General features: G+C 52.9%; 7 protein-coding genes and 1 non-coding gene across 8 annotated transcripts; 1 reads left to right on the top strand and 7 right to left on the bottom strand.

Annotated features, from left to right (window-relative positions):
- Positions 1-214: 214 nt before the first annotated feature.
- Positions 215-1,346, bottom strand: QC764_0062180 (uncharacterized protein; the record flags this gene model as incomplete). The annotated part of the gene is made up of 2 exons (XM_062940523.1): positions 215-1,111; positions 1,323-1,346. 2 exons carry the CDS (start codon positions 1,344-1,346, stop codon positions 272-274), a joined length of 864 nt encoding a protein of 287 aa, XP_062800079.1. The 3' UTR covers positions 215-271.
- Positions 1,347-7,607: 6,261 nt separating this feature from the next.
- QC764_401940 (uncharacterized protein) lies at positions 7,608-9,101 on the bottom strand (the record flags this gene model as incomplete). Its single annotated transcript, XM_062946478.1, has 1 exon — positions 7,608-9,101. The coding sequence occupies one exon, from the start codon at positions 9,099-9,101 to the stop codon at positions 7,608-7,610; it is 1,494 nt and encodes a 497-aa protein (XP_062800080.1).
- A 1,349-nt stretch (positions 9,102-10,450) lies between these two features.
- On the top strand, positions 10,451-10,531 carry QC764_0062200. Its single transcript has one exon. It is a non-coding gene; the product is annotated as a tRNA-Asp (tRNA).
- An 81-nt stretch (positions 10,532-10,612) lies between these two features.
- On the bottom strand, positions 10,613-11,596 carry QC764_401950 (uncharacterized protein; the record flags this gene model as incomplete). Its single annotated transcript, XM_062946479.1, has 1 exon — positions 10,613-11,596. The coding sequence occupies one exon, from the start codon at positions 11,594-11,596 to the stop codon at positions 10,613-10,615; it is 984 nt and encodes a 327-aa protein (XP_062800081.1).
- A 497-nt stretch (positions 11,597-12,093) lies between these two features.
- On the bottom strand, positions 12,094-14,452 carry QC764_401960 (uncharacterized protein). The gene is made up of 2 exons (XM_062946480.1): positions 13,543-14,452; positions 12,094-13,403 (listed from the first exon to the last, which is right to left on the bottom strand). The coding sequence occupies exons 1-2, from the start codon at positions 14,167-14,169 to the stop codon at positions 12,363-12,365; spliced, it is 1,668 nt and encodes a 555-aa protein (XP_062800082.1). The 5' UTR covers positions 14,170-14,452; the 3' UTR covers positions 12,094-12,362.
- A 574-nt stretch (positions 14,453-15,026) lies between these two features.
- QC764_401970 (uncharacterized protein) lies at positions 15,027-15,938 on the bottom strand (the record flags this gene model as incomplete). The annotated part of the gene is made up of 1 exon (XM_062946481.1): positions 15,027-15,938. One exon carries the CDS (start codon positions 15,936-15,938, stop codon positions 15,027-15,029), a length of 912 nt encoding a protein of 303 aa, XP_062800083.1.
- Positions 15,939-16,170: 232 nt separating this feature from the next.
- QC764_401980 (uncharacterized protein) lies at positions 16,171-18,358 on the bottom strand (the record flags this gene model as incomplete). The annotated part of the gene is made up of 3 exons (XM_062946482.1): positions 16,171-16,359; positions 16,413-16,763; positions 16,911-18,358. 2 exons carry the CDS (start codon positions 18,356-18,358, stop codon positions 16,757-16,759), a joined length of 1,455 nt encoding a protein of 484 aa, XP_062800084.1. The 3' UTR covers positions 16,171-16,359; positions 16,413-16,756.
- Positions 18,359-18,908: 550 nt separating this feature from the next.
- Positions 18,909-22,851, bottom strand: QC764_401990 (uncharacterized protein; the record flags this gene model as incomplete). Its single annotated transcript, XM_062946483.1, has 6 exons — positions 21,734-22,851; positions 21,243-21,663; positions 21,009-21,184; positions 20,791-20,936; positions 20,196-20,736; positions 18,909-20,138 (listed from the first exon to the last, which is right to left on the bottom strand). Exons 1-6 carry the CDS (start codon positions 22,703-22,705, stop codon positions 18,909-18,911), a joined length of 3,486 nt encoding a protein of 1,161 aa, XP_062800085.1. The 5' UTR covers positions 22,706-22,851.
- Positions 22,852-23,056: the final 205 nt, after the last annotated feature.

The following is a 23,056-nucleotide window of genomic DNA, read 5'->3' on the forward strand; positions in this document are numbered from 1 at the left end:
GCCGGTTTTTCTTCCACTCCACCTCGCGGGCGTCACGCAACATTTGATATGCCGCGGTGACCTCTGGGAATCCCATCTCTCCAAGCCTCTGCTCAACCCGCACCCTGTACTCGTCGCTGTACTCGTCGTTGTACTCAAGTCGAGGGTGGGAAGACGGCTCCCTGCTTGCAGGACAACACCGGGGTCAAGCCCCTGGACCCCCGGCAGTGCCTGACAGCGACAGTGCTACAGAAGATTGCCGGAATGCCCACAGCTTTTAGAACCAACCAGATTACAGCCAAGACCAACCAGCTGGTGCCAGTGCCATATGCTGTCCTTTGCCGTTGAAGCCAGGCGTCTGAGACAGTGCCACTCTATCCCGCGAAGCCTCACGCACTCTCCCTTCCCAAACTCCTGTGAGCTTACCGTCATAGTGCGCCCACAACCTAGGGAGGAGATGGACATCTTGAACGCAGTAGAGCCGGATTTCCACATGGAGAGGCCGCTCATTGAAAACCTGGTAACTTCCCCCACGCTCGGGCGCAAAAAGCCTGGTGCCTCGCTCCTTGGTGGCCAGCCAGGGACTCTTCTCCGTTGCGCTCAGAGAGACATCGCGCTCGATGCACCGGGCCAGCCCGCAGACGAACCTCCGCGGGAACGTGCGCGTGGCGAGTTCCATCAGTTGCAGGTCTTGGACGCCGGCGAGACGGGTCTGGAAGTGGCTGAACAGCGCATCTGAGTCGTTTCGGACGTCGAAGAAGACCTTGGGGATGGTCTCTGACTCTAGGATGTCCTTGAAGGTACGACCTGTGGCCGAACTGGGGGCGCAGAACGCTTTTTCACCGAGGATGTGGATGTCGGCGAGGTATGCCTGGCGACGGGGCAGAACGCAGATCTGAAGAATGGATATAGTGCCGTGTCTAGAAAGGTTGACTCCCTCGAGGTCGATGTAGAGGGAGGGCGGCGTAGTAGGCTGGCCGTCAAAGATATCCACGAGAGCGGACATGGCCGTAGCGGTATCGATGAGATTGCCGGAATCTAGGGTGTCGGTACTCATGTTTTCCGAGGGTATCAGCAGGTTTCGCTCGTTGTTCGGATTCTGAACAGAGGCAGAAGTCGACATGTTTCTTGGCTCTAAGAGATAAACGTTAGTGACAGGTTGCCACTCTGATGGGCAGGTACGGCTAACGTACGTGTGGGGAATGATCCCTAGGATTGTCGCTAAGTGTAGGCAAGTTTCTCAATAGAATGAAGCACGAAGACGGACGTGGTAGAGTTCTCTAGTTGGAGGGCATTGTAACAGTCAAGCTCGTTATTATAGAAGCCGGTTAGGACGCATCGACCGCATTCTCCTCGATTCGAGACATGGAGTCTTAATCTTCTGACCCATGGAATGTGTTTTGCAGTACCGGTGTGTCTTATCCGTTTGTTACTGCAGTATCCTGGCTATTCTTAACGCTAATAGGACAAGTCCAACGTTATCTTTCTGACCAAGCCGTCAGGTGAAGTCTGTCGGCCAGCGGCAGCACCATGACGTATCCGCACCCAACGATCCAGGCTGCCTTGCCAGCCTACTAGGCAGCAACTTGAGAAGTTTCTACACTTGCCTCTTCCTACACGGTTCCAAGTTGAGAAGTGTCTTATATATAGCGTCTAGAAGCACCAAAACACTTCCAGCGGGGACATTTGAGGATAAATCCCTAAAAACTCAATGTGGAAATAGCAAGTAAACAGGCTTAAAAGACAGTAGAGCACCCATGCCCGTTTGTTGACAAACGCTAGCCGAAAATTGGCCAGGGATGATGGCCTGACAATGTGCGTTCCTGCGTCGGTGGGAGGTGAAAATTTGCCTACGGCGGCCCCCAAGCCAGCTCATCTGTGGCCTCGGCGACTGGGTAGCATTCCCTCAACGACACCGAATCTCGCCGCCTCTAGGAGCCTTCGCGAGCCATCGGGATATTAACACGTAGCAGTGTTCAGCCAACGCCCTCCGTTTGCTGCTCTTCCTCGGCCATGATTGGCATGCAGGAACCTTGGACGAGCAGCACCCAGCCCGCCTTCCCCCACACTCGCATTGAGGTGTTGGTACCTCTGGGACTCCTTGTTTGAACAGGAAGTCTCGGAGCCCTATGGCTCCGGTTCGATTTTGGACCAGTAGCGAGCTTTTCGCTTTGCTGAGACCTTCATGCCTTTTCAGCGTTTTGTCTTTGAACAGCGTCTCCTGTTGGTGGTTGAGGTCGTCAGCCGGCCTCGTCGTTGCCCGGCCATTCCGCTCCTTTAACCACCTCTCCCTCCAAGCTTCCTCTACTATTCTGTCCGTGTCGATGATTCCTCCAGTCCAAACTGCGATTGTTCTGGCGGCTTCCTCTACCGCTGTAATGCTCATATTTAATCTCATAGACTTCTTTAAAATCTGCTGTTAATGTGCGTGACACTATGGACGTTGAAGACAACCGTACTAAAACAGACCTTGCTTCCTGTCTGTCTCTTTAGCGGCAATATCACCCCAGCGACCCCATATCGGAGGGAATATGCCGAGCAACGGAGGGAGTATTTGTGATGGGGTCTCGTTCGGTCGGCAGAGGCTGGCGCTGTTGTTGACTTCAGTTTGGTGAGAAAAATACGGAGCAGGCTGGGATTGCAACTTACGCGGATGAGGTCGGTTGGGCTGGGATCGCGACTGCCTTGTCTGGCTGAGCATTGATCTTTCCACGCAGCAACGCTCGAGAGTGGAGGCTGTAGTTTTGCCGAGGGCTGCCGTAGATGATGTCGCTCTTTGGAAAACGCGTTGCAAGAGGAGGGAGACGTGAGGCTGCGTGTTTGGGTCTTGCCTTAAAACCTAGGAATATGTTTCCATCCGATATTCTGCTGCTCCCTGCCTGTCCCCTGCTGCCAGGTCCTTCAACCCCTCCCTTCCCCGTTCAGGCCCGGAGTTTGACGCCGTGGACACTCTCTACATGGTTCTTGAAATGGTTTAGGTGCTTGAACTCCAGCGCCTCCTCCTTACATTTCGGGTAGTTGCACAGCATCCGCTTCGCGCCGCCTAGCTCTCGCGCGTGCTTCTTGTCGAAATGGCCAAACATCACCGCCGGTCGGCAGTACTTGAACGTCCTCTCCTCCCGGGACAGCGTGTCATCACCGATGCAGCGTGGGCATTGCTTCCTGTCCATCAGGAGCGGGAAGGGGCCCAGTCCAGGAGACTCCTACTTCACTGTGACATCGGCCTGCACCTCCGCACGCGCCCTCCGTCGGATGCGGTCCGGCCTCGCCGGCTCCCTTTTGCCGCACAGAATTACCATCAGCTCGGCAGCCTGGATGCGGAGTTCGAGAAGCTCTGCGGAGCTCAAGTTGTCCGGCTGGTCGTAGAGGATCTCAGCGAGCTGAGCGCGCTCAGGGATCTGCAGGTCGACGGCCGGTTCGACGTACTCCTCCTCCTCTTCCCCGTCGGCCTCCATGTCCCAGGTCGGGCGGTTCTAAAAGTAATCCTTCCGGTAAACTCGCTGGACGGCCGTCTTCAGCTTCTGCTCCTTGGTCGCGATTAGCTTGGTTAGCTCTCGGATCCTGCCCTCGTGTTCCGAGCCCTTGATCCGGTACCGGCCGCCTTTGAGCCGTGCCCTCTCCATCCTTAGCGCTTCGATCACCGGATCGGGCGGCAGCAGCTCCCACACCTCGTCGGGAGTCATGTCTTTGCTCGTGCGGGGGTCGCGCATAAGGCCGATATGTGAAAGCATCGCGAGAAGGCTGTCCTCGGTCAGCTCGTCCAAGACTACATTCTGGAGATGGAACCCGACCTTCTCGTTGATGTATGCGCTGTTGAACGTAACCCACTTCGGGTCGTGGCGCATAATCTGATCGCGAACGGCATCCGAGGCCTTGCCTACACGCTGTTAGAACAAGGCTATCCTGGAGATGGAGAGGACGTACCGTCCGCTGCGTTGGCCGCTCCCCTACGCCAGGCCTTTGGTTCGATCTTCTTCTCCTCTCCGGCGTCGAGCGACTGCCACTCCATGTCATAGAGTAGCCTGTGGTACGGAAGAGGCCGATACTCTCGCTCGTCGGGTTCTCCCTCGTCGGATTCTCCCTCAACAATGGGCTCGTCATACTGGCGGAAAACGGGCCGCTTGAGCCATTCCTCTTTCCAGCGTAAGGCGGTACACTTGACCGGTCCCCGGTTCTTTGCCTGGAAGATCTCTCTCACGCTGGTAAACTTCGATACGGCAAATGCACGATCGCGTACTGCGAGGCTGACGATGATGGTGATGAAACAAAAGATCAACCTCCTAGTAGGAGTAAAGTAGAAGATGGTCCTAGAGGAAACATAGTTAGATCTGAGATATCAAACAACAAGGCAGTCACTTATGGCCTTGGCTTGTTGTCCATCCCCTTATGGTGCGCAAGTTTGACGTACATGGCAAGGATGTCCTCGCCGGTTTCCGGATGGCACACGATCATCAGTAAAATGTCCTCGTAACAGAGCGCCTTTGGCCGGCCACGACCCTCCAACTCTTGCAAGATCATGCTTTCCAACAGCCTGGAATCCTTGTCGGGCGCCTCGTCTTCATCGCAAGGGATGCTCGTGGCGGCGATCTGGGACAAGATTTCCTTCGTGTACTCGTCTTTGCCGGTCTTCGTCTCCCCGTCCACAAACTCGGCCGGCCGTGCTCCTGTCAAGGCGAGGCCGAGGTAGCACCCTGGCAGTTGGATGCGATGCTCCTCTCAGGGCAAGATGCCAGTATCCGTACTGGATATTGAAGGTCAGTAAGACAAGCAAAGTGTCCACGTTCGCAACGTCTTTGCCGAGCATGTTTGGCGCTCGTAGTTTATACCTGGCAACCAGGATGGCGTCATGCCACTTGCGAGGCGCGTTAGCTATTACATTGGTGGGTGGAGGCTGGAGGACGTACCTTCTTGATTTCTTTGGTGTCGTTCGTGTCCATATAGCGGCCTGTGACGCTAGTGTATAGCTGCTTGTACTGGCGGAAATATTGCCGCGACGTCCCCCACGTCGCGATCCGGTATGTCTGACAAAGATATTCGAGGAAACTGACTGCTGTCGCTCGGGTTGCGACCTTGACGGCATCTCGCCAGTCTTGGAAGCGGTTGAAGGTACAGTAGCTGTATGTTCGTTAGCATGAATGCCGATAGAATACGATGCATGTAACCATTTACCTTTCCATTTTGGCAGGATGCCGACAATGTTTATCTTGGTCGTGTCGGCATAGGCAGGTGGAAGGAAGTGAACCATCTCGAGCTGCTTGCGGAAAGCGGCATGTTGGTCGGCCGTGAGGGCCTTTGCCTGTTTTGCAACCTGGTCGTCGTGGGCTGCTCGCTGTTTCGCGGTGAACCGCCGGACGAAATCGGCATTGCGGTCACGCGGCTGTGGCTGGCAACGTCCTGGCATGGCGATGGCGTTGAGTTTTTGGGTTTGGGTGTCTGAGGTTGCGAGTGTCTGGTGTTGAGTGTCGAGGGCGACCGGCTCTGACAATGGTGCTCGACATGCCGGGAACGAAGGGAAGGGTGAGGGATGCCATTTTACGCCCTTTGCTGGGGAGCAGAAAATGGATGCCAGGTTGAAGAAAACAGATTCCTGGATTCCGGACTCAAATGCTTTCTCGAACCAACCGTGTGACGAACCCCTATCCAGAACCTCTGAAAGGGATACTGGTTGAAGGCACTTCTGAACAATCCTGGTTCGGTACAGCTAAACAGTGTACAACAATGGCTTGTCTCAATCACAATAGTCTAGATACCAACGATTGTGACTTATATTGCATACTACGGAACTGTCTATCTACACCAGCCAGTTCCTCCGTATATATAGACCTGGGGAACGTGGACCGTTGACTTACAGACGGTCCTCGGTCCACTTATAATTGGCCGATACTGGACCGTGGACCGTGAGCCCCGGCGCGGTCCCCGGTCCCCACCTTATTGGTCCGTTCCGTCCAACTGGACCGTGAGCCCCGCTCGATCGCTCGGTCCAGCCCTGATTGGCTCCCGTGGCCCCACCGTCTCCCAGAACTGTGGCAGCCTTGCACGCGTGCAGGCAATTCTGGCCCTCTGATCAGGCCAATCCGGTGCTTATTATGTGGCCTGCGAGCCCATAGTATCATTTCTTTATCCTATGTAAAGTGCGGCCTGCGAGTGAGCCACTATCACGCAGGTATATTTATTTAGGGACTTATTAAAGGCATATTTGTAGTGTTATAGTTATTTCTATATATTTTCTTACCATTTTAAATGGAGGTCGTGCCCGGGTTAAGCAAAGCTTTGTTTCTAAACTAAATTTGAAAGCCCTAGGTACTAAAAGAAATGCGAAGCTACGAATGATAATAAATCGGATGTCCTTGCGAGCACCTGGTTTCCATGTTTTCATCGACTTGAGGCAGTCATCATGTGCCGCTTGCTTTTCCTGTCGGCACTTCGCCTTTGACACCTCGAAATCATCACCGGGGTTTCTTGGGCGCTTGGAGACTCCTCGTGGCGATGTGATACTACTAGTTGGTGTCTTTGGACGAGTTGACGTTCGAACAGTTTGAGTCGATGTCATAGTTTTGGCCCAGTCCAGTAATTGAGAATGGCATTCAGTACCGCCGGGGTAAACGTTGGGGCGTCCGGACAGTGGGATGCGGCATAGAATATGCTCAATCAAGGCAATGCCATTGGCAAGATCTTGTTCCGTGATAGAGAGTTGGTCCTTGAGGAGGATCGTGCCACCTGGTGTGATGGCATACTGCGTACCAAGTTGAAGCCGCTTCGGCTTGTCAGCCTTTTGTTCCAAATGGGCCATGTGTATGGGTAAACTTACAAATCTAACCATGTCTTTAACCTGTTCTTCATCACCAGAGAAAAAAGTCTTGCGGAATTTGGTGAGCCTTGTAAATGGCCAGTCCAAGCTGTTCCAAGTTCTTATGCCTCGCTCCAAGTGTCATGTGGAACGTCAAGGCTGGTTTCTGCCAAAGTTTTTGCCTCTGGGTAATTGTGATTGCTTTCATGATCTTAGCTGCTCGTTCGTGCTGTGGAGGGGAGTTTGGTTTGGTGGTCTGAGTTTGATGATATGGACGGCTCTCCCCTGGAGGGAAGAGTGGCATCGAAACCTGCGAGCAGAGCTGCCTTGATATCGGCAAAGAGCTTTTCACGAGTCACGATGTGGATTATATGGCTCGTTCTCATGAGCAGCAATGACCATGTCTACCAAGCTGTGAGTGTCCTGCGCCACTACCCACGTCCCCGAACAATCAAGAGCTGCACAAAGAATTAACTACCAGTACTACCTATTTGAATCCAAACATGTCTCAAAGGGCTCACCAGTGAGAATCCAGCAGCTACGACTGGACAGGGCAGGAGAGAACCTATTGCAGTTTGCCACATTCTGGATAGCCACCGCGGTCGGGATATACACGCTGGCGAGCATCGCGCTTGGGGTTGCGTCAGTGGTGTACGCTGTCAAGGCGTACGATATGGGACTCAAGCAGTACCAGGTGCCAGTTTGGCAGTTTTGTCTTGATCTCGAACAGGCAAGCGACGTAGGGAATAGGAGGTGGAGGGAGTTTTGTTATGACGATGACAGGGGAGTGTAATTAACTACTACCAAACACAGACGCTACATCGACTTCACATCTCACCGATTATGGCTTCCACCCCCCAGTCCGATTCCTAAACAACCCCTCCGGATCAACCTCCTCCGCCACCTCCCTCGCCAACGCCCTATTCTCCGGCTTCAACCTCCCGAAATAATCCTGTCTGTAGAACCCATAGTTCATAAACACCGGCAAGTCAACATTATCAGGTAATTTCCCCTCCGCCTGCCAGCTCAAGACCCTTTCCCGAATCCCGGTATATGTCTCCTGCATTTTGCCATCCATAAGGGGGTAATCCAACGGGTTGAGAAAAGCATAATTCATCTCAATAATCAGCTTATCCGCATCAGGATCAGCATCGATCAAATCAGGGGACTTTTCCCTCGCCGCGGCAGCAATGCGTTTAGGGAACGGTTGGTAGGCTATGCTAGCCACAATCCCGGGAACGGCGAGCGTGGTGAGGGAGATGTTTCTCCAGTGGGCGTGGATTCCCTCCAACACTTCGACAGAGTGAGTCGTGGACGGCAAGGGGATTGTTTCTGTCCCGATTTGGACTTGGAATCCTTTCAGCACGACCCAGTTGGAGAAGGTCATTAGGTCGGCGTAGGTGCGGGTTCGGGCGGTGTTGGCTATGGGGCCGATGGAGGTGAAGTTGGTGAAGGTTCCTGCGGGTGGGGTAGGGCCGTCGTAGAAGAGAAAGAGGATCCAGGAGTCGACGAGATTGACTTGTGCGCGCTCGGCCGTGACGATGACGGCGGCGCGGTCGTCGGTGTTGTATTCGGTGAAGTCGCGGACGGCTTGGAGGATCTTTTTGTCTGTGGCTGGGGTGCGGAGGAAGAGGAGGTTACCGCCCCAGACGTTGCCCTGTGGGTAGGCTTGGGTTTTGTAGTTGGTGACGATGCCGAAGTTGTTGCCGCCGCCTTTGAGGGCTTTGAATAGGGAGGGGTGGTTGGTTGCAGAGGGGTAGGTGATGGTGCCGTTGGGGAGGACGAGTTCGTATTCGAGGACGGAGGAAGCAGACCAGCCGTGTTGGGCGGACATGTATGAAAGACCTCCACCGAGCATGAGACCGCCTGTGCCCGTGTTGCCGATGCGGCCGCCTACAAAGGTCCAGCCGGTGCCTTGGAGCTTCTGGGCCAGGCCGTCGAGACGGTTGCCGGGACCAAAGTCGAGGATGCCGGTTGCAGGATCGAGGTTGGCATGGTCGAGGTTCTGGGTCGAGATCAAGGGACCGCCGTCAACAGAAGCGTAGTAGTTGTTCGGGGAGTGGCCACCGGATTTCACGGCAAAGTGCTCGTCGTTGGTGTTGAGAACCGAGATGATGGTGGATACTTCGGCTGCAGACTTTGGGAAGATGATGCAGGACGGCTTGAGGGCGCTGCAGGATGCGGACCAGTACTCGGTTTGCTCGGCAATATATGTCGGCGAGATGGGTGCCGAGACTTCGATGTTGGTGTTTGCTCGAAGCTCGGAACAAGTATCTCCCTTCACCACCGAGATCAAAGAGGCAACGGCCACGAGGGAAGCCACGAGGGACTGCATCTTGAATTCTGACTTGAAGAAGACTCGATGGGCCAAATGGTACTAAGATCCTAAATGCTTTTGGTTTCACTGACCCTTTTATCCTTGCTGTGTTCTACTTGACCCTCTTGTTATCGTCTAGACAAAGTCAACAATGACGTGACGTCCAGTGCTATCCCCAAACGGATTTTTCTCCGTCCTGTATTCCGGCAAGATCACCGTCATCTTGCATTCGAGCCCCCAAAACGGGCAGATGCCCCCCTGGCGGGAGTTTGGATAAGGAGAATGGAACACGCAGTCAATAGTGAGACAATAACGGCGTGAAATGGTGAGAAAAGTCGGTAGCGAGCATGAAAACTGCTGGCTTACATGCAGGGCGATACTAGAACCTGGTTTTAGGGTATAAAGCCTTGGTAAGTCTGCCATGAACCCACCGCATTGTCAGCCTTTTCTCCGAACTTACCTCAACCATACGGCGGCAGTTGGCTGCTGTGTCCTATCACTACCCAAAGTCCCGTGCAGGCTACGAACTGACCTGAGCTGGCGACTTCAATCAAGAATGGCTTTCTTTTGAGGTTGACGATACGACGGAATGGTCAGGTCCCACAATATGATCGCCATATTAGGCCCTGATCAGCGGGTATAACCGTTCTTCGATCCATTTGACAACAACTGACAGCTGTGACATGTGGGGCTGAGAGGAGCAGAACAGTTGCATTTCTGCGTACTTCGGCCACAGAATCCTGTTTCTCCAGGGCTTGGTTCTTTTGGTGTATCTGGTGTTACCCAAAGTTACCTTGAGCCAGCTCGTCTGAGTTGCCGGGAGGATGTGATTGGCTTGGCCCCAACTTGACGTTGGCAGAAATCTTCAGCTCTAGCTGCAAAAACCGACTAGCTTGCGTTCCTTGCGATGATCAGTTCTGAATCCGTGGATGTTCAAAAAGAAGGTCTGTCCCGCCCCATGCTCGAGCAACGCCAGATCCTGCAAGTCTTCCTATCTAGTGGCAATCTTTTTCCTGGAAAGGAAAGGTGGGCGTTTCTACAGCGAGCGAAGTTACCTCGTCACCATCAGACCACTTTTTCAGCACAGCACAATGTTGGTTCTGCATCAGGATGTTATTTGCTTGGCGCAGACTTCAAGTTCACTTTCACGATAAGCAGAGCAAAAGGTCTTCATTCAGGTAAAACGGAGGGACACAATAACTAACAGGAATCAAGAGTGGTAGGAAATCTTTGACGCCTGGTCCAACAGTTTTGCGCTAAGATACCGAGTCAAAAGGGGGGGTGTCTCAGCTGCAATTTCCACTGTCCTTCTTAGGTCCCAGCCTCTCCACCAACAGCAAGCTACGACAGGTGTCAACATCTGTAAATCTTCCGTAGTATAGTGGTCAGTATGTGAGCTTGTCATTCCAACAACGCTCGAGACCCGGGTTCAATTCCCGGCGGGAGAGTCAAACCACCATATCATTTTTGCCATTTTTGCCCTTCTCTCACTCAGTCCATTCACCCTCTTTTTGCCAACATTAGAATAGTTACAAATATGGCCCGAGAATTTCCATCGTGTGCCCCCACAACTTCTCCTGCCCCTTGTCACGAAGCTGATCCACCACTTTCGTATTAGGCGTACAATCGCACTTGTTGCTAACAAGAAACAACCCTCCCACGGTAGCTCTACCCGCCTTACCACTCCACGGCACACCGCGCCCCCCAAAAGCAGCGCTGGTGCTCTGAAACAAATGTCTCTGTCCAGACTCCTCGTCAGAAAAGGCCACCAGCCAGTTCACCCCCTCGATAAACCGGATAAAAGCCCATCCTAAAATTGACTTTCCATCCCAACCCCGTCTTACATTCCCTGTATCCACCGCCCCAGGCAATGAATGTACAAAGGTCACGTTGGGGTTCTCCTTGGCTAACCTATCCAGCATAATGGTGTTCATCCCAATATACTGCGGCCTCGCCCTCCAAATAGTGAAATTCCCCTCCTTTTTCAACTCCCAGTCTTCCATATCGAGAAAGTAGGTTGTCTCCATCCCCCCACCCAAAACACTAACCACCCTTCCACTGTCCAACAAAGGGAGAAGGTGGAGAATGAAGAGCATGCGGGAGTAATACTCCAACGCCTGCGCCACCTCATGCCCTTCGGCAGTTTCTTTCCGCTGTCCCCCCCAGGGTGCGAAGCCGGCGGAGAGGAACAACAAGTCGATTTTGGATTCAACGGATGAAATGAGGCTGCACACTCGTTTTACGTCGGCAAGGAGGGAGACTTCCGCTTCGGTGAAGATGATTTCTGCTTTAGGGTTGAGGGTGTGCAGTTCTTTGATGAAGGGGAGGGTGCGTGATTGGGAGGGTTTTCGGCCGAGGAGGTAGATTTTGATGGGGGTGCCTGTTGCGACCAGGGCGCGGATGGTGAGCTTGCCTATGCCGGAGGTGCCCCCGACGAAAACGGCGACGCGGAGGGGGGTGGTGGAGGTGGTGATGAGGGCGTTGGAGGAGAGGATTTCGGTGTAGGAGACCATCGGGAAGAAGGCGTAACAGGTGCTCTGCGAGATGAAACTCTGACTGTAAGGTACCTTAGTTGACATATACGTTCAGTTTAACTTTCTGAGCTGAAAAATGAGGCCATGGTGGTGGAAACAAACCAGGGCTCTTTCAGCACTCGTAATGTTGAGGATCTTCGGGCTCCGGGGTTCTAACCAACCCGTTACACCAAATGCGGACGAATCATATGGCTAACAAGTTTCCGCGCGGGATGCGGCGCAATGAATAACCATGGTACAATTCGGTGCCTTTTTTCGCCGGCATGTCAAAACCGAGGTGCTTTGTTTCTAGCCTGGCGTCGTACAATTCCATTGTGAGTTGCTGCGCAGGATCAAGGTCAAATGCCTTCGAAGCAGTGGACAAGAGTACATTTTATCCGCCGGAAGGATCTTAAGCGTCGAGGTAAGATGCCCTACGAGGTCTGTTGATGTGTCCAACGGTGTCATAGCATATATCACAGAAAAGGCACCATACGTAAATTTTTACTGATTTTATTGTGCAAGTAAAGAGACATCGCTACTGGCTTCAAAAAAGACTGACCCAAGTCCCTATCCACCGCAATCATCTAAGCCACCCAGAGAAACCCTAACTCACCACGGGCCTTATCCTTCTCTCCAAATTCCAAAAAAACTCCAAAACAATATATGCACGCTGAAACAAAAAGAGGTAAGAAAACACAAAAGGAGAAGACTTCACGGGTATCATGACACACACACACATGCGCTCACACACCACTTCAACCCCCTACCGCTTCTTGGCATGTCGCTTCGAGTGTCGGGCAACATTATCTGCCCTCCCCTCGTAGTCGCACTCGGTGCACCTTATCCGCTCCGACCTGGTGTTGTGTTGCTGAGCGTACTCGGGGTGTTTCGCCCACAAGTGCCGACCAAGCGCGCGCTTGTCAAGGTGTCCCTTGCCACAGAGCTCGCATCGGAATGGCTGGCGGTGTTTACGTTCGTGTCTCTTGAGATCAGACACTTTGTCAAAGGTCTTGGAGCAGTTGGACTCGGAGCACGAGTGGATGTGAGGAGTAGAGGGAGAGGTGATATCGGGAGAAGCCCCAGTGGTAGCCGGAAAGGGTGAGTCGAAAATGGGAGGGCTGTAGCTGAATGTCGGAGAGCTCTCGTGAACAGACGACGTGGGGCTGAGGGCGACGCCGAAGTGAGAAAAAGGCGTTGTAACATCAGGCACGAAGGTGTTCAGGTTCAAGTTCATATCGACAGCAGGGAAGAGCGTAGCGTCCATAAAGGGGGTGAGGAGATCGTCCGTAAGGAAGTCCTGAAGGGGCAGAACAACTTCGGGACAGAGATCCGACCGGCTCACATGGCCAAAGTCTTCGAGAAGGGCTTCAGCAGGGCTGCCTGTGAAAGGGGTACCAAACTCGTTAATCATGGAGGACGAGGGCGAAGTAAACAATGTGTTATCCACTTGACCTGTCATCATCAACGAGTCCCACGGGTCGGCGGAGAGTGTGCTGGGTGAAACGGAGGAGTCGCCGAAGGCGGGTGTAAAGAGTGGTGTGGTGGTGAATTGGTAGTCGAGCTGACCAGCCTGAGGAGAAGGCATGGCCGTCTTCGGAACCCACACCCACTCCCCCTGTTCCTCAGATGGGACGCAGGGGGAGTGGGGTTGGGGGGAGTAAGCGTTGGTGGACATCGTGAAGACCCAACTCACGGTTGATGTGCCGTGAGCTGGAGATGCTATTTGGTGGGGTTGAAATTGTTTGGTTTCGGTTGGTTGCAGTTGCGATTGATGAGCGTTGTTGATTGGTGGCGGCGAGCAAAATTCTTTTGTCAAGACAGCAGGTTTAGGTTGGCGATAGCGGGCAGGAACCAGTTTAACGACGTAGTTCTAGGTCGCGAAGCCTTCTAGGCCTCTAGTTGCCGCATCCTTAGATGTTGGTGAGTGCTATCGTCTGCCCGAACAGGACTGATCCTGTTGAGGTCGCCGTGTCCAACTCGTTGCCTCCATCCAAACGCTGATGTGGAGAACCGCAAAATGGATCTTCAACTAGTAGTCGAAGGGAAGAATTGTCTCCTCCGAGACCCCAAAAATGATATTCTTGACGAGTCTGCCGAGTCGCAATTTCATGCCGTGGTTTCATCTTGACATAGCAGAAGTCGTGGGAGGTGCGTTGAACAGGAGTCCGGGATGCCCAGGATTGAGTGCTCTCTGTGCTTGAGAGAAGTAGGTGTGGTGTTGGGTCGTGACGACCCACCATTATGGGAGCGCATATCTGGGCGGGGGTTGACCACCAGGTCGGGTGTGTTCGCGGCAATCCAGAAAACCAAAGAGGTTGGCGTTCGAACTCGAGACCTCGACCTTTGGAAAGTGGACCGTCCAGGTAAGCGCTTCTTTGAAGCACTGGCTTGAACCCTGAACACGCGGTATCTTTGTTCCCGAGGGAGCTGAGACAACTCTCAGACCGACGTTCAAGATTCCGTCCAGCTCCTACCGAGAGACCTCGATGTCGATTGCGGGGGAAGGAAGCCATGGTGAGGGTGGTGGGCTGTGGATCGTCGGGCGCAGGGTTCCAAGGTCGAAAATCCATGGTGACGTTGCTCAATGAACACAGGGGGATGCTAAATCTGGAGTGTTAGAAACAAACTTCACGGGTTGCACATGCAGGCAGCTAGGTAGTAGTGTCCGAGATCTGAGCTCACAATTTGGATTCTTCGACGGCTAGGTAAGCAGTATCTAGGCAGTCATGACGCTGACAAGGGTGTTGAAACAAAGGCGCGTAGACGCGCGCAATAGGGCGTTGGAAGTGACCTTTCAGGATTTTTGGTGATAATTTTTGGCTGACGGGTATGGTATCGAAGCGAAAGTAAGAAAATGGGTAAGGAGAAAAAGAGAGGACGAAAGGAGGCGGCAGTCAGGGTCACGATGGGTTTAAGAGCGTCCTCAGGCGCAGCGCGCAAAAATGACAGCCCGCGCAGCTGCATCCCTGCCAATCCGGCTGTCTGGTGCGGCGACTGCGCCTCAGGCATCCGGCGCCCTCACAGGGCTGATTTCGGTTAACCTATAAGTGGCCAATCAGAGCCACTGGATGAGACGGTGCCCCACTGAGGACGGATTTCCCACTGTCCCCAGAAGATGTCCTCAATTGTGGCTCAACGCCGATGGACGAGACCTCGTTTCCGATGGGACAAGGTGGTACATCAGGTCACAGATAATTCCCAATTGCATCTATGTTCTTCAAGAGTCAATTAAGTAGCACAAGCCTCATCTTCTAGTTTCCCTATGCGCAACACAGTAGTTAAATACCCCCCGCCTTTAAGATACAATGTGTGGCTAGTGTTGACCAAACCCCACCGGTCTGACTGATACCCCGCATCAGAATCCGTCCTCAATTTCTCACTTCCACTGCAAACGTCATGGCATCACCGAAGTCGCACGGCGGAAGACTCATGCCTTACCTCGGAAGCCTACTACAAACAACCTGGGAAAGTGAAGCACCACCCTTCCGTCCGCCAATGTCGGATACTCTCTCTTCAGTCCTCTCACATACTGCTCCAAAAACGCCTTCTTTGCTGCCTCATCCTGCTCCAACAAATCCAGGTACGGCTTCAGCCCCGTGGTCTCAAACCACTTGACAATCGCCTCATGTCCCTCAAGGATATGGTGATATGTCGTGTGCCAGATCTCGACGCTTTCGCAGTGAGGCTTCAGTGAGTTGTACCATGTCCCCACCGACTCGATCGGGTCAAGCTCCGGCTTTTGGTCTTGACCCATAAAGTACTTTGCCCACGGTCCCGGAGAGTGGTATGCTGTGTCTCTCATCAAACGATGAGATGGCTCAGCAAAGTTATCCGGCACCTGGAACGCCAACAAACCCCCTGGCTTTAGTCGCTTGAGGTGTTGCACAATCGTTGCGATTCTTTCACTGCTACGCAGCCAGTGGAACACTGCATTGCTAAAGATGAGGTCGGTGTCTGGGGACGCGATGAAGTCCTTCACATCGCCGGCTTGGTAGTCGATGCCTTCGCCGCCATTCTTCTCGCTGGCAGCGGTGACCATGGCGGGGGAGAGCTCAACGCCGGTGATTTGTGCGCCAGGCCATTGCTTCTTGAGGGCAATGGTCGAGTTTCCCGGCCCGGAACCCAAGTCGATGATCCTCTGCGGTTGTGATAGGCCGGAGCGGGAGAGGAATGAGATCAAGTCGTTGATGGGCCTGCCGCGGGGAGCTTCGAAGCGGAGATATTTCTCCGGGGACCAGTCGGGTTTGGTACTTGTGGTTGATGTTGCCATGGTTCGTGGAGGACAAGGCGCAAGTCGAGTGGTTTTTGCAAACGCCGTGATCCGGGCTATGGCTGCCATTTTGTTGCGAGTTGGGGGCCTAATTCCAAGATGATATGTTGCTGAGAACAAGGTATGCGACGTTGGAGGCGTTCCATGTCGATCAACCGGTTGAATAAGTCCGATTGGATGATTTGTCTCAGGGTTGGAGTGTCTTTCGGAATGACCTGGACCGTGCGTTTCACTGCTAACCCTGGGTTTGTGTCAAATTGGTCAACCGGACCCGCTATTAGGCAAATTATCACCTTGGCAGTGGGACCTAAGCTACGAGGTTCGGCTTTATCGGGCTACCTAGGGACTTTCCCTCGTGTAATACCAGAATTAATGCCTTTTTGGATCCTATACTGTATTCAACAGTTTGTAAGCCCCCAGCTCAAGACAAAGACAGCATTAACAGAGCTGAAGCTCAATACCTATATATGCCCAGGATTAATGCAAGAGCCTGGAAATCTTTAGTATGACCGAATATGTTACAGCAATTGTGTAGGTTCTCACCAGGTATTAAGGGCCCACAACTGGGTACAGGCGTGGGTCACAGATAAAAGATTGAATTGTCGGATAAAGAAGAAAAGAAAGGAAAATGAAAAACACGGCCCACGACGCCTTCTTACACCTCTCAAACCTCCGGACCTCCCCTACAAAGCATGCGAAATGTCCACTAGAACCGTCCGAACTTCCTCGTATCTCCTCGTGTCTCTCTTAGCCTCCCGCCTCCCACGTCAAGCGCAAGCCTCCTATGTGAATCGCCCAAATAACCCTAAACCGGATATCATCCCATAACATCAGGCTCAGACCAACGATAACCACGAGGCTAACCCAACGCCTTTGCGTGTTTCGTTTCATTGCCTGGATGGACCGGTATGCTCAGAAATTGATGATGTTATCATCGAGCAGGTAGTTAGCAGGTACGTAGCATGTAGGTAGTAGGGCAGCGCATGCTTGTCCGTACATTGTGCTGCTTACTGGTGCTTTCAGTGAACGACATTGGCTCACAACCGCCTCCTCGCCCTTTCTTCAACTGCTTGAACGAGCTCCTTGAATGCCCTCATGTCTCCCTCCTGCGTCTCCATTGCCCGGTTAACTCCGGAACACTCCGCCTCGTCCTCACCCCCCAACTCGATATCCATGTGGCCATCGCTGTCTGATTCTTGCCAGGGTGAGATCGTACCAGATGAGAAACGGACATATCTCTTAGCCGAGAGGCAGCAGTCCATATCATCTACCGAACGTAAACTTCGGCCGGCGACATCATTCAACTTTGCATGCTCCATACGAAATTGAACAAGATTGGGGAGTCTTGTCCGTATGGCATCGAAAACCACTTCCCAAGCACCGTCAAACTTGTGAAGGGTCCAACCTCTTCCCCGATCCGCGATAAACTTCCAGTCATGGGTGGTAAGGTCGTTCCACTTCTCGATGTCGTCGCTGGCGTATTCCAAGTACGAGACAATCATACATCGGTTCAGGCAGAGTGTTTCGAGCGTGGTTTGGGCTGGAACCCAGTCGAACTGGTCGTGGTGGCCAATGACATACTCCCCCAATATCAGCGTTTTGAGATTGGGGAAATGCAGACCCTTTCCATCAAAATACCCGGGGGCAACCCCCCAGCACTCGCCGAAAGTTATGTTGAGTGATGTGAGCCGGCTGGCGAAACAGGGGAGGAACTCCTCCTGAAGCCAGGGCTCAAAGGTGAAACGCTCGTCATAGTACAGGTCGTAGTCGGGGCCGTCGTCGTGATCCTCCTGAGCGACCAAAAGACGCAGCTCTGTGATGTCCTCGATGACCGAGCGGAAGAGGCCGGTTTCCAAAAACTCGGTGAACGGCATATTTTGCAGGTTCTCGATGGTGAGAGATGTGATGGGGGTGATGAATTGGTTGGCACGGGATTTCCGCCGTTGGATCGCTTTGAACACGTTCTCAATTGTGTGCATCCGGGTAGAAAAGGTTTCCACGATTTCTTCGCGGTAGCCGCTTTTCTCGACGCCTTCACACCCTTCTGTGAAGCGAATGTTGACAGCCCGGAGGTTGGGCAAGCTTCCGAGGCCTTGGATCGCTGTCACGAACTCGGGCCAGTCTCCCGAGTCCCACGAACACCATGTTTCATAATCGCGCTCTAGTTGGCGGTAATAGCTGCGCGGTGGCGGGCGGACACTGTAAACCTCGGCTTCACGGGCAGCTTGCTGTACGGCCGGACTGTTGACAATTTGCTTCCACGTGTCGAACGCCTTGTCGTTTCCGTTGTGCATGAGAGCGATGGTTCGGAAGAGATGCTTTGTTGCGAGAGCGTTCCATTGGCGACAGACTAGACGGGCATTTCGAAGACTTTCTGGCCTCACCGCTGCTCCAAGATGACGGTATCGATTCATTTTGTCAGGCTTTTCCTTTTCAAGGCAGTCAAAAATGAGATCCAGGACCTCTGTTGGAATGGAATCGATCCCCATGTTGAACAGTATGGAGGTGGTGCTGAGATGAGCTGGAGAATCAGGGGAAAAGTCGGTTCTTTATCAATCATGAAGATCAATTGGATGTGCAGGCAGCCGCCGCATATGTTGGGTTCAAGGAGCAATGCTCACTAAACCATTCTCGTAGCAGGCGGCAGCTCCGTTGGTCCAGTCAAAGCTCTCTCTGCCTAAGGTACGGTCCTAATTATTCCCGGCTTAGCCCCTATTACCAACCTCAGGGGGTAGTTATGTTGCAGCCATCATGCAAGACACATTGGGCAGCAGAGCCTAGTCGAAATATAGCGTATAATTGACCGTCTCTGAAGGCTAGGTTGCCACGATGTTCATGCCGATTCCCATCCCGTGAGCTGTAGGAAAACAGACGACGACGGTGGAAACCACCTTACAAGCCATGCATGACAGTCCACACATTGGAGCAAATCTGGTGACTGGCCAGAGAGATAATGAAGACTTATTACCATACATAGTCTTCGGCTGGGTAAAACCCTACTTTTTACGACATCTGATTAGATACCCCGAAACAAACCTCTCACCTCCTCTTCCTCACCCCTCCAACCACATACACCCCTTTCTCCCTCCACCCAACCCTCTCACCACCACCATCATACCCCCCCATCATAGGCACCATATCCTCTTCCCTCTCCCTCCACCTTACCCCCTCCCCCCAACCCCTCACCCACTCCATCCCCGTCCTAACAACCCCCCCCAACTCCCCCGTCCACCACAACCCCATCAAAACAACCCCGACCGTCACCGGCACCGCAGTAACCCAATAAGCCCACTGCCCAACCTCCATATCCCTCACGTCAGCCGAATTCATCCCAAAAATGCTCGCAATCGAGCTCAACGGCAGAAAAACAATCGTCACAATCGTAAACGCGTAAATCGCCCTCTCCTGCCTGTCACGGGTGGTATCCAGCTTATTCCTATTAAACTCCTCCAAATGCGAAGCATGGCTCCGCAGTTCACTAAACTCCTTGTCGCGGCGGTCGGTAAAGCTGATTATCTCATCGATGAGTAGTTGTCTGTATCCGTGGGTACTGACGGTTATGTCTGGGGAGGGGAGTTGCGTGTAGGTGTACATCCCCCTGTGACTCGCATGGGGGTGGCGGGGTTGCATCCTCCAGTTCCGCGTTGAACTCTGCGACATTGCGTCAAAGATTGACCTCTGCCACGCGACGGTCCATTGGACGATGGACACTTCTTGTTTGAGCCTCCCCAGTTTGTACTCGTGGGTGCGGGTGGAGGGTTTGGTGGTGATGTCGGATTCGATGGTGTCGAGATAGGAAGAGTAGGTCTCGCTGATGTCGGGAAGGGCGGGGGTGATGTCTTTGAGGAGCTGCATGCTTATGAGGGAGAAGAGGTCCGTTGGGAGGATGACTGATCTATCGAAAAGGGTTCGTCCGAACGAGTTGGCGACTGATTGGATCATGGTGTCGGTTCCTTGGCGGAGGGAGGAGAGGCCGGAGTCGAGGAGGAATTCGGAGCGGGTCGTGTTTTTGGGGGAGATGGCGAGGCCGAGGAGGATGTGGATCCAGGCGTCGACGAGGAGCCAGGGGGTGTGGACTTTTTCGAGGTCTTCTGGGGAGGCGGCGCTGAATGTGGCGTTGAAGGAGGAGAGGGCAGCAATTTGTCGGTCGAGAGTCTTGGTGACTTCGTTTCGCTGGCGGGAAAGCTTCTCCATTTGCAAGGACCGTTTTGCTTTGTTTATCTCTTTGGAGCGAGGTTCAACAGGATCGTCAGGCTCCAACGTTGGGTGCTAGATGTGTTAGCCCAGCATGCTGCTTTTTGTGTCCTTTGGAGATTTGGTGCATACCTCTATTAGACTCAAAACAATACCCCAGAACCTATTAACAGTCGGAACCTCCAACTCGGACGGAAAAAAGAATTTGAAGACGATGTCGGCCTTGTTGAAGAAGCTCACTCGACTCTCGTATATCTTTTTCTCACGTTCCGAGGGCGGTGATTCTTCTTTCGCTTTCTCTCCTTCCTCCTCAAGAAGCTTGTACACATCGCGGCGTTTCGACTGCCGCAACTCGCTGTAGGCTTTTTGATCCTGGCGTGCGGTTTTGTTAAGCAAGTACTCGTCAACCTGCACAAAGTAGTCCTTGAAGACGTCATAGTTGATCCCGCCTATACCTGAGTTTGATACACCGTCCAGACAGGTGAAGACGGCAAAGGCAGAGTTCGGCTTTGACTCTGCAGTTTTCTTGCCCTCCCGGGGAATGGTGATCCGAACTGTCTTTCTCTGACTCGAGTCATCAGGCTGCTTCGAGGCCGAAAATTGTACTTCGTCATCACGCTCCTCCCGTTTGAGAGATGAGAGGCCCATAGGAGATGGCAGCGCCGGCTTGTGTCTTTGTACTGTTAGTGGCCTTCCTACAACCTGTGTCCAAGAGGGTGCAACATACCCAATCTGCATTTCGAGCAAGATTCCAGCACGAGAACGGGAAGCCAACTTTGTGATCCACGGCCACTCATCAGGTTTGACGGGTCTTTTGTAGTAGAAGAAACTGAGAGTGCGAGGCCAAAACTCGAGGAAGTGTGCCATAAAGGACTGCAGTAGATGTATTGCAATTAGCATTCAGGGGCTCAGTCATGTTTGTCTCATGGGGTACGAATGACGTACAAACCAGCTTCCGCATTCTTCAGTCGGTAGTGCCCAGACAATATTGTTCTGATAACGAATGAAGACTCTGGCGGCGGGCTTCAGCGTTGATATCTCCTGGGCTGTCTTTGTGACCCTGTGTACATTGTTGCCGCAGAGGGCGCTAAACGGCATTCGACCACATGTCAGGAGAAGAGCTAGATAAAACCTGTTAATCGGATTCTTGACTGCTGCGTGACAAAGTATGTGACCTACAATTGTCTACCACGATACACCAGAGTTGTGCTATATGGAAGCATAGCTCAGCAGGCGCTCCTTTGAGCTGACGCACAGCCTGTTGCATATCACGGTCCTTGGTGGCTCTCGAAAACTGAGCCTGGAGCAGCGTTTGAACGGGAAAGCTGCTGGCGTTTTCGGCGGCGAGAAGGCCGGAATACTTCTCTAGAGAAAAGTACGGTAGGCAGATCCATGTGACGGTCCGGTTGGCAAAGCTTTGCTCCTTGAGACTGGGGTCAAAAGGAACAGGCATTTGGAGGAACTTTGGCTCCATATGTCGCACGTAGGAGCCGTTCGAGGTTTGTATTTGCTTGATGCCTTGACGCTTGACCCGTGCGATTAGATCGGCGACACCTTTCCGTTCGCTTTTGGTCAGGCCAAGCAAGCGTGTTGTCTGGGTCTAAGTGGAATGGCAACAAGCCAACATTAGCCAGCGAAAGAAGAAGAAAGATATGCATGGTGTGACGTACTGCAAAGTTATCAAAGTCCATGGACTTATGGGTAAAGTGAATCCACCGAAAGACAGGCTGGTGCTGTACACGTTCCCCTGGAGTTATCACCAACTGCGCACCATGCTGTCCACCTATCATTCCGTCGCCTGTGTAGCCGGCCTCGAGCACTTGATACGCAGTCCCAGTTAAACTTTCAGCGGCTTCAATATCCTGCTCTGTTGTATCCAGAGAGTCGTCGTCTGACAATTTCCCCACATCTCCCAGGGGATCTTTGGAAGCACTTGGTGGCACGAAGGAGTAAGGACCTGTAGCAACCGGATTCCTCGTCGGCCCAGACTCAAATGCAGCATCAGTCTCCCACATCCCCATAAGAACCAAGTCTTCCTCATCCAGGTTCCTATCATCCCTCTCATCCTGAGTTCTTTTTCGCCTGGGCGGCCTCTTGTAGTCCCACTCAACTTCCTCGGCACTTGAAGCAGCATCTCTCCTCTTCTCAACAATGAACTCGGTTTTTCGTTGTTCCACCGGGTATTCTGGGACGCGGATATACTCAATGGATGATCGTCTAGGGTGAGCTGGTGCCAGGACAGGCGAAGTAGGTGAATACGCCGGGGAATATGTTGGCGAGGCTGGCGAGAAGTCGCGTCTATCACGCTCACGAACAGGTGAAGTATACCGTGTATGTGTCACTGTGTGGTGTGTCCTACGAGTTGATGGTCGCGTGTAGTTGGTACGGCCGGCGGCTGGGCGAGAATAGGTCGAAGGAGGAGGCGGAGGCGGACTACGTCCACGGGGTCCATGTCCAGCATATTCAGTCGAAGGCCGGGGTGGTGCTCCATAGCCATAGGAATAATACTCTCCCGGAAACTTGACATGATTGGATCTTGTTTCATCGACGTCATAAGGGTTGGTTGGGCGCCGAGCTGGGGGTGGTGGATTGTAATGTCGAGGTGGAGGGGGGGGTTGTGCCTCGATCTTGTTGACATACATCGTTACACTGGAGAGGAGATGTTATTCGGTGACGAGAAAGTCTGTAATACATTTCTTGGTTGAACCTGATGGTGATGCTTGGCAAGCGGTGAGCGGTGAAAGTGGTGCTGAGTGCCTGAAGCGCGTTGCTCAGCCGCAGAAACCAGTTGTGGCTGCAGGTACGGTACTGCAGCAGTGGCACAGCAACTAAAATAGACTAAGCCTTTTACGGACGTCAATGTTAGTGTCGATCCGCCATCACTCAGGGGTTCAGGGGTTAGGGTCTGCTGCTGTTCAAAATCAGAACATGTCTTAGATAGCAGTCGACTTGCACGTTTTGTAACATGTTATTTCCCAAATCCTTCTAGAAGC

Source organism: Podospora pseudoanserina, chromosome 4 (genome assembly GCF_035222485.1).
Source record: "Podospora pseudoanserina strain CBS 124.78 chromosome 4, whole genome shotgun sequence".
Classification (NCBI taxonomy): Eukaryota; Fungi; Ascomycota; class Sordariomycetes; order Sordariales; family Podosporaceae; genus Podospora; species Podospora pseudoanserina.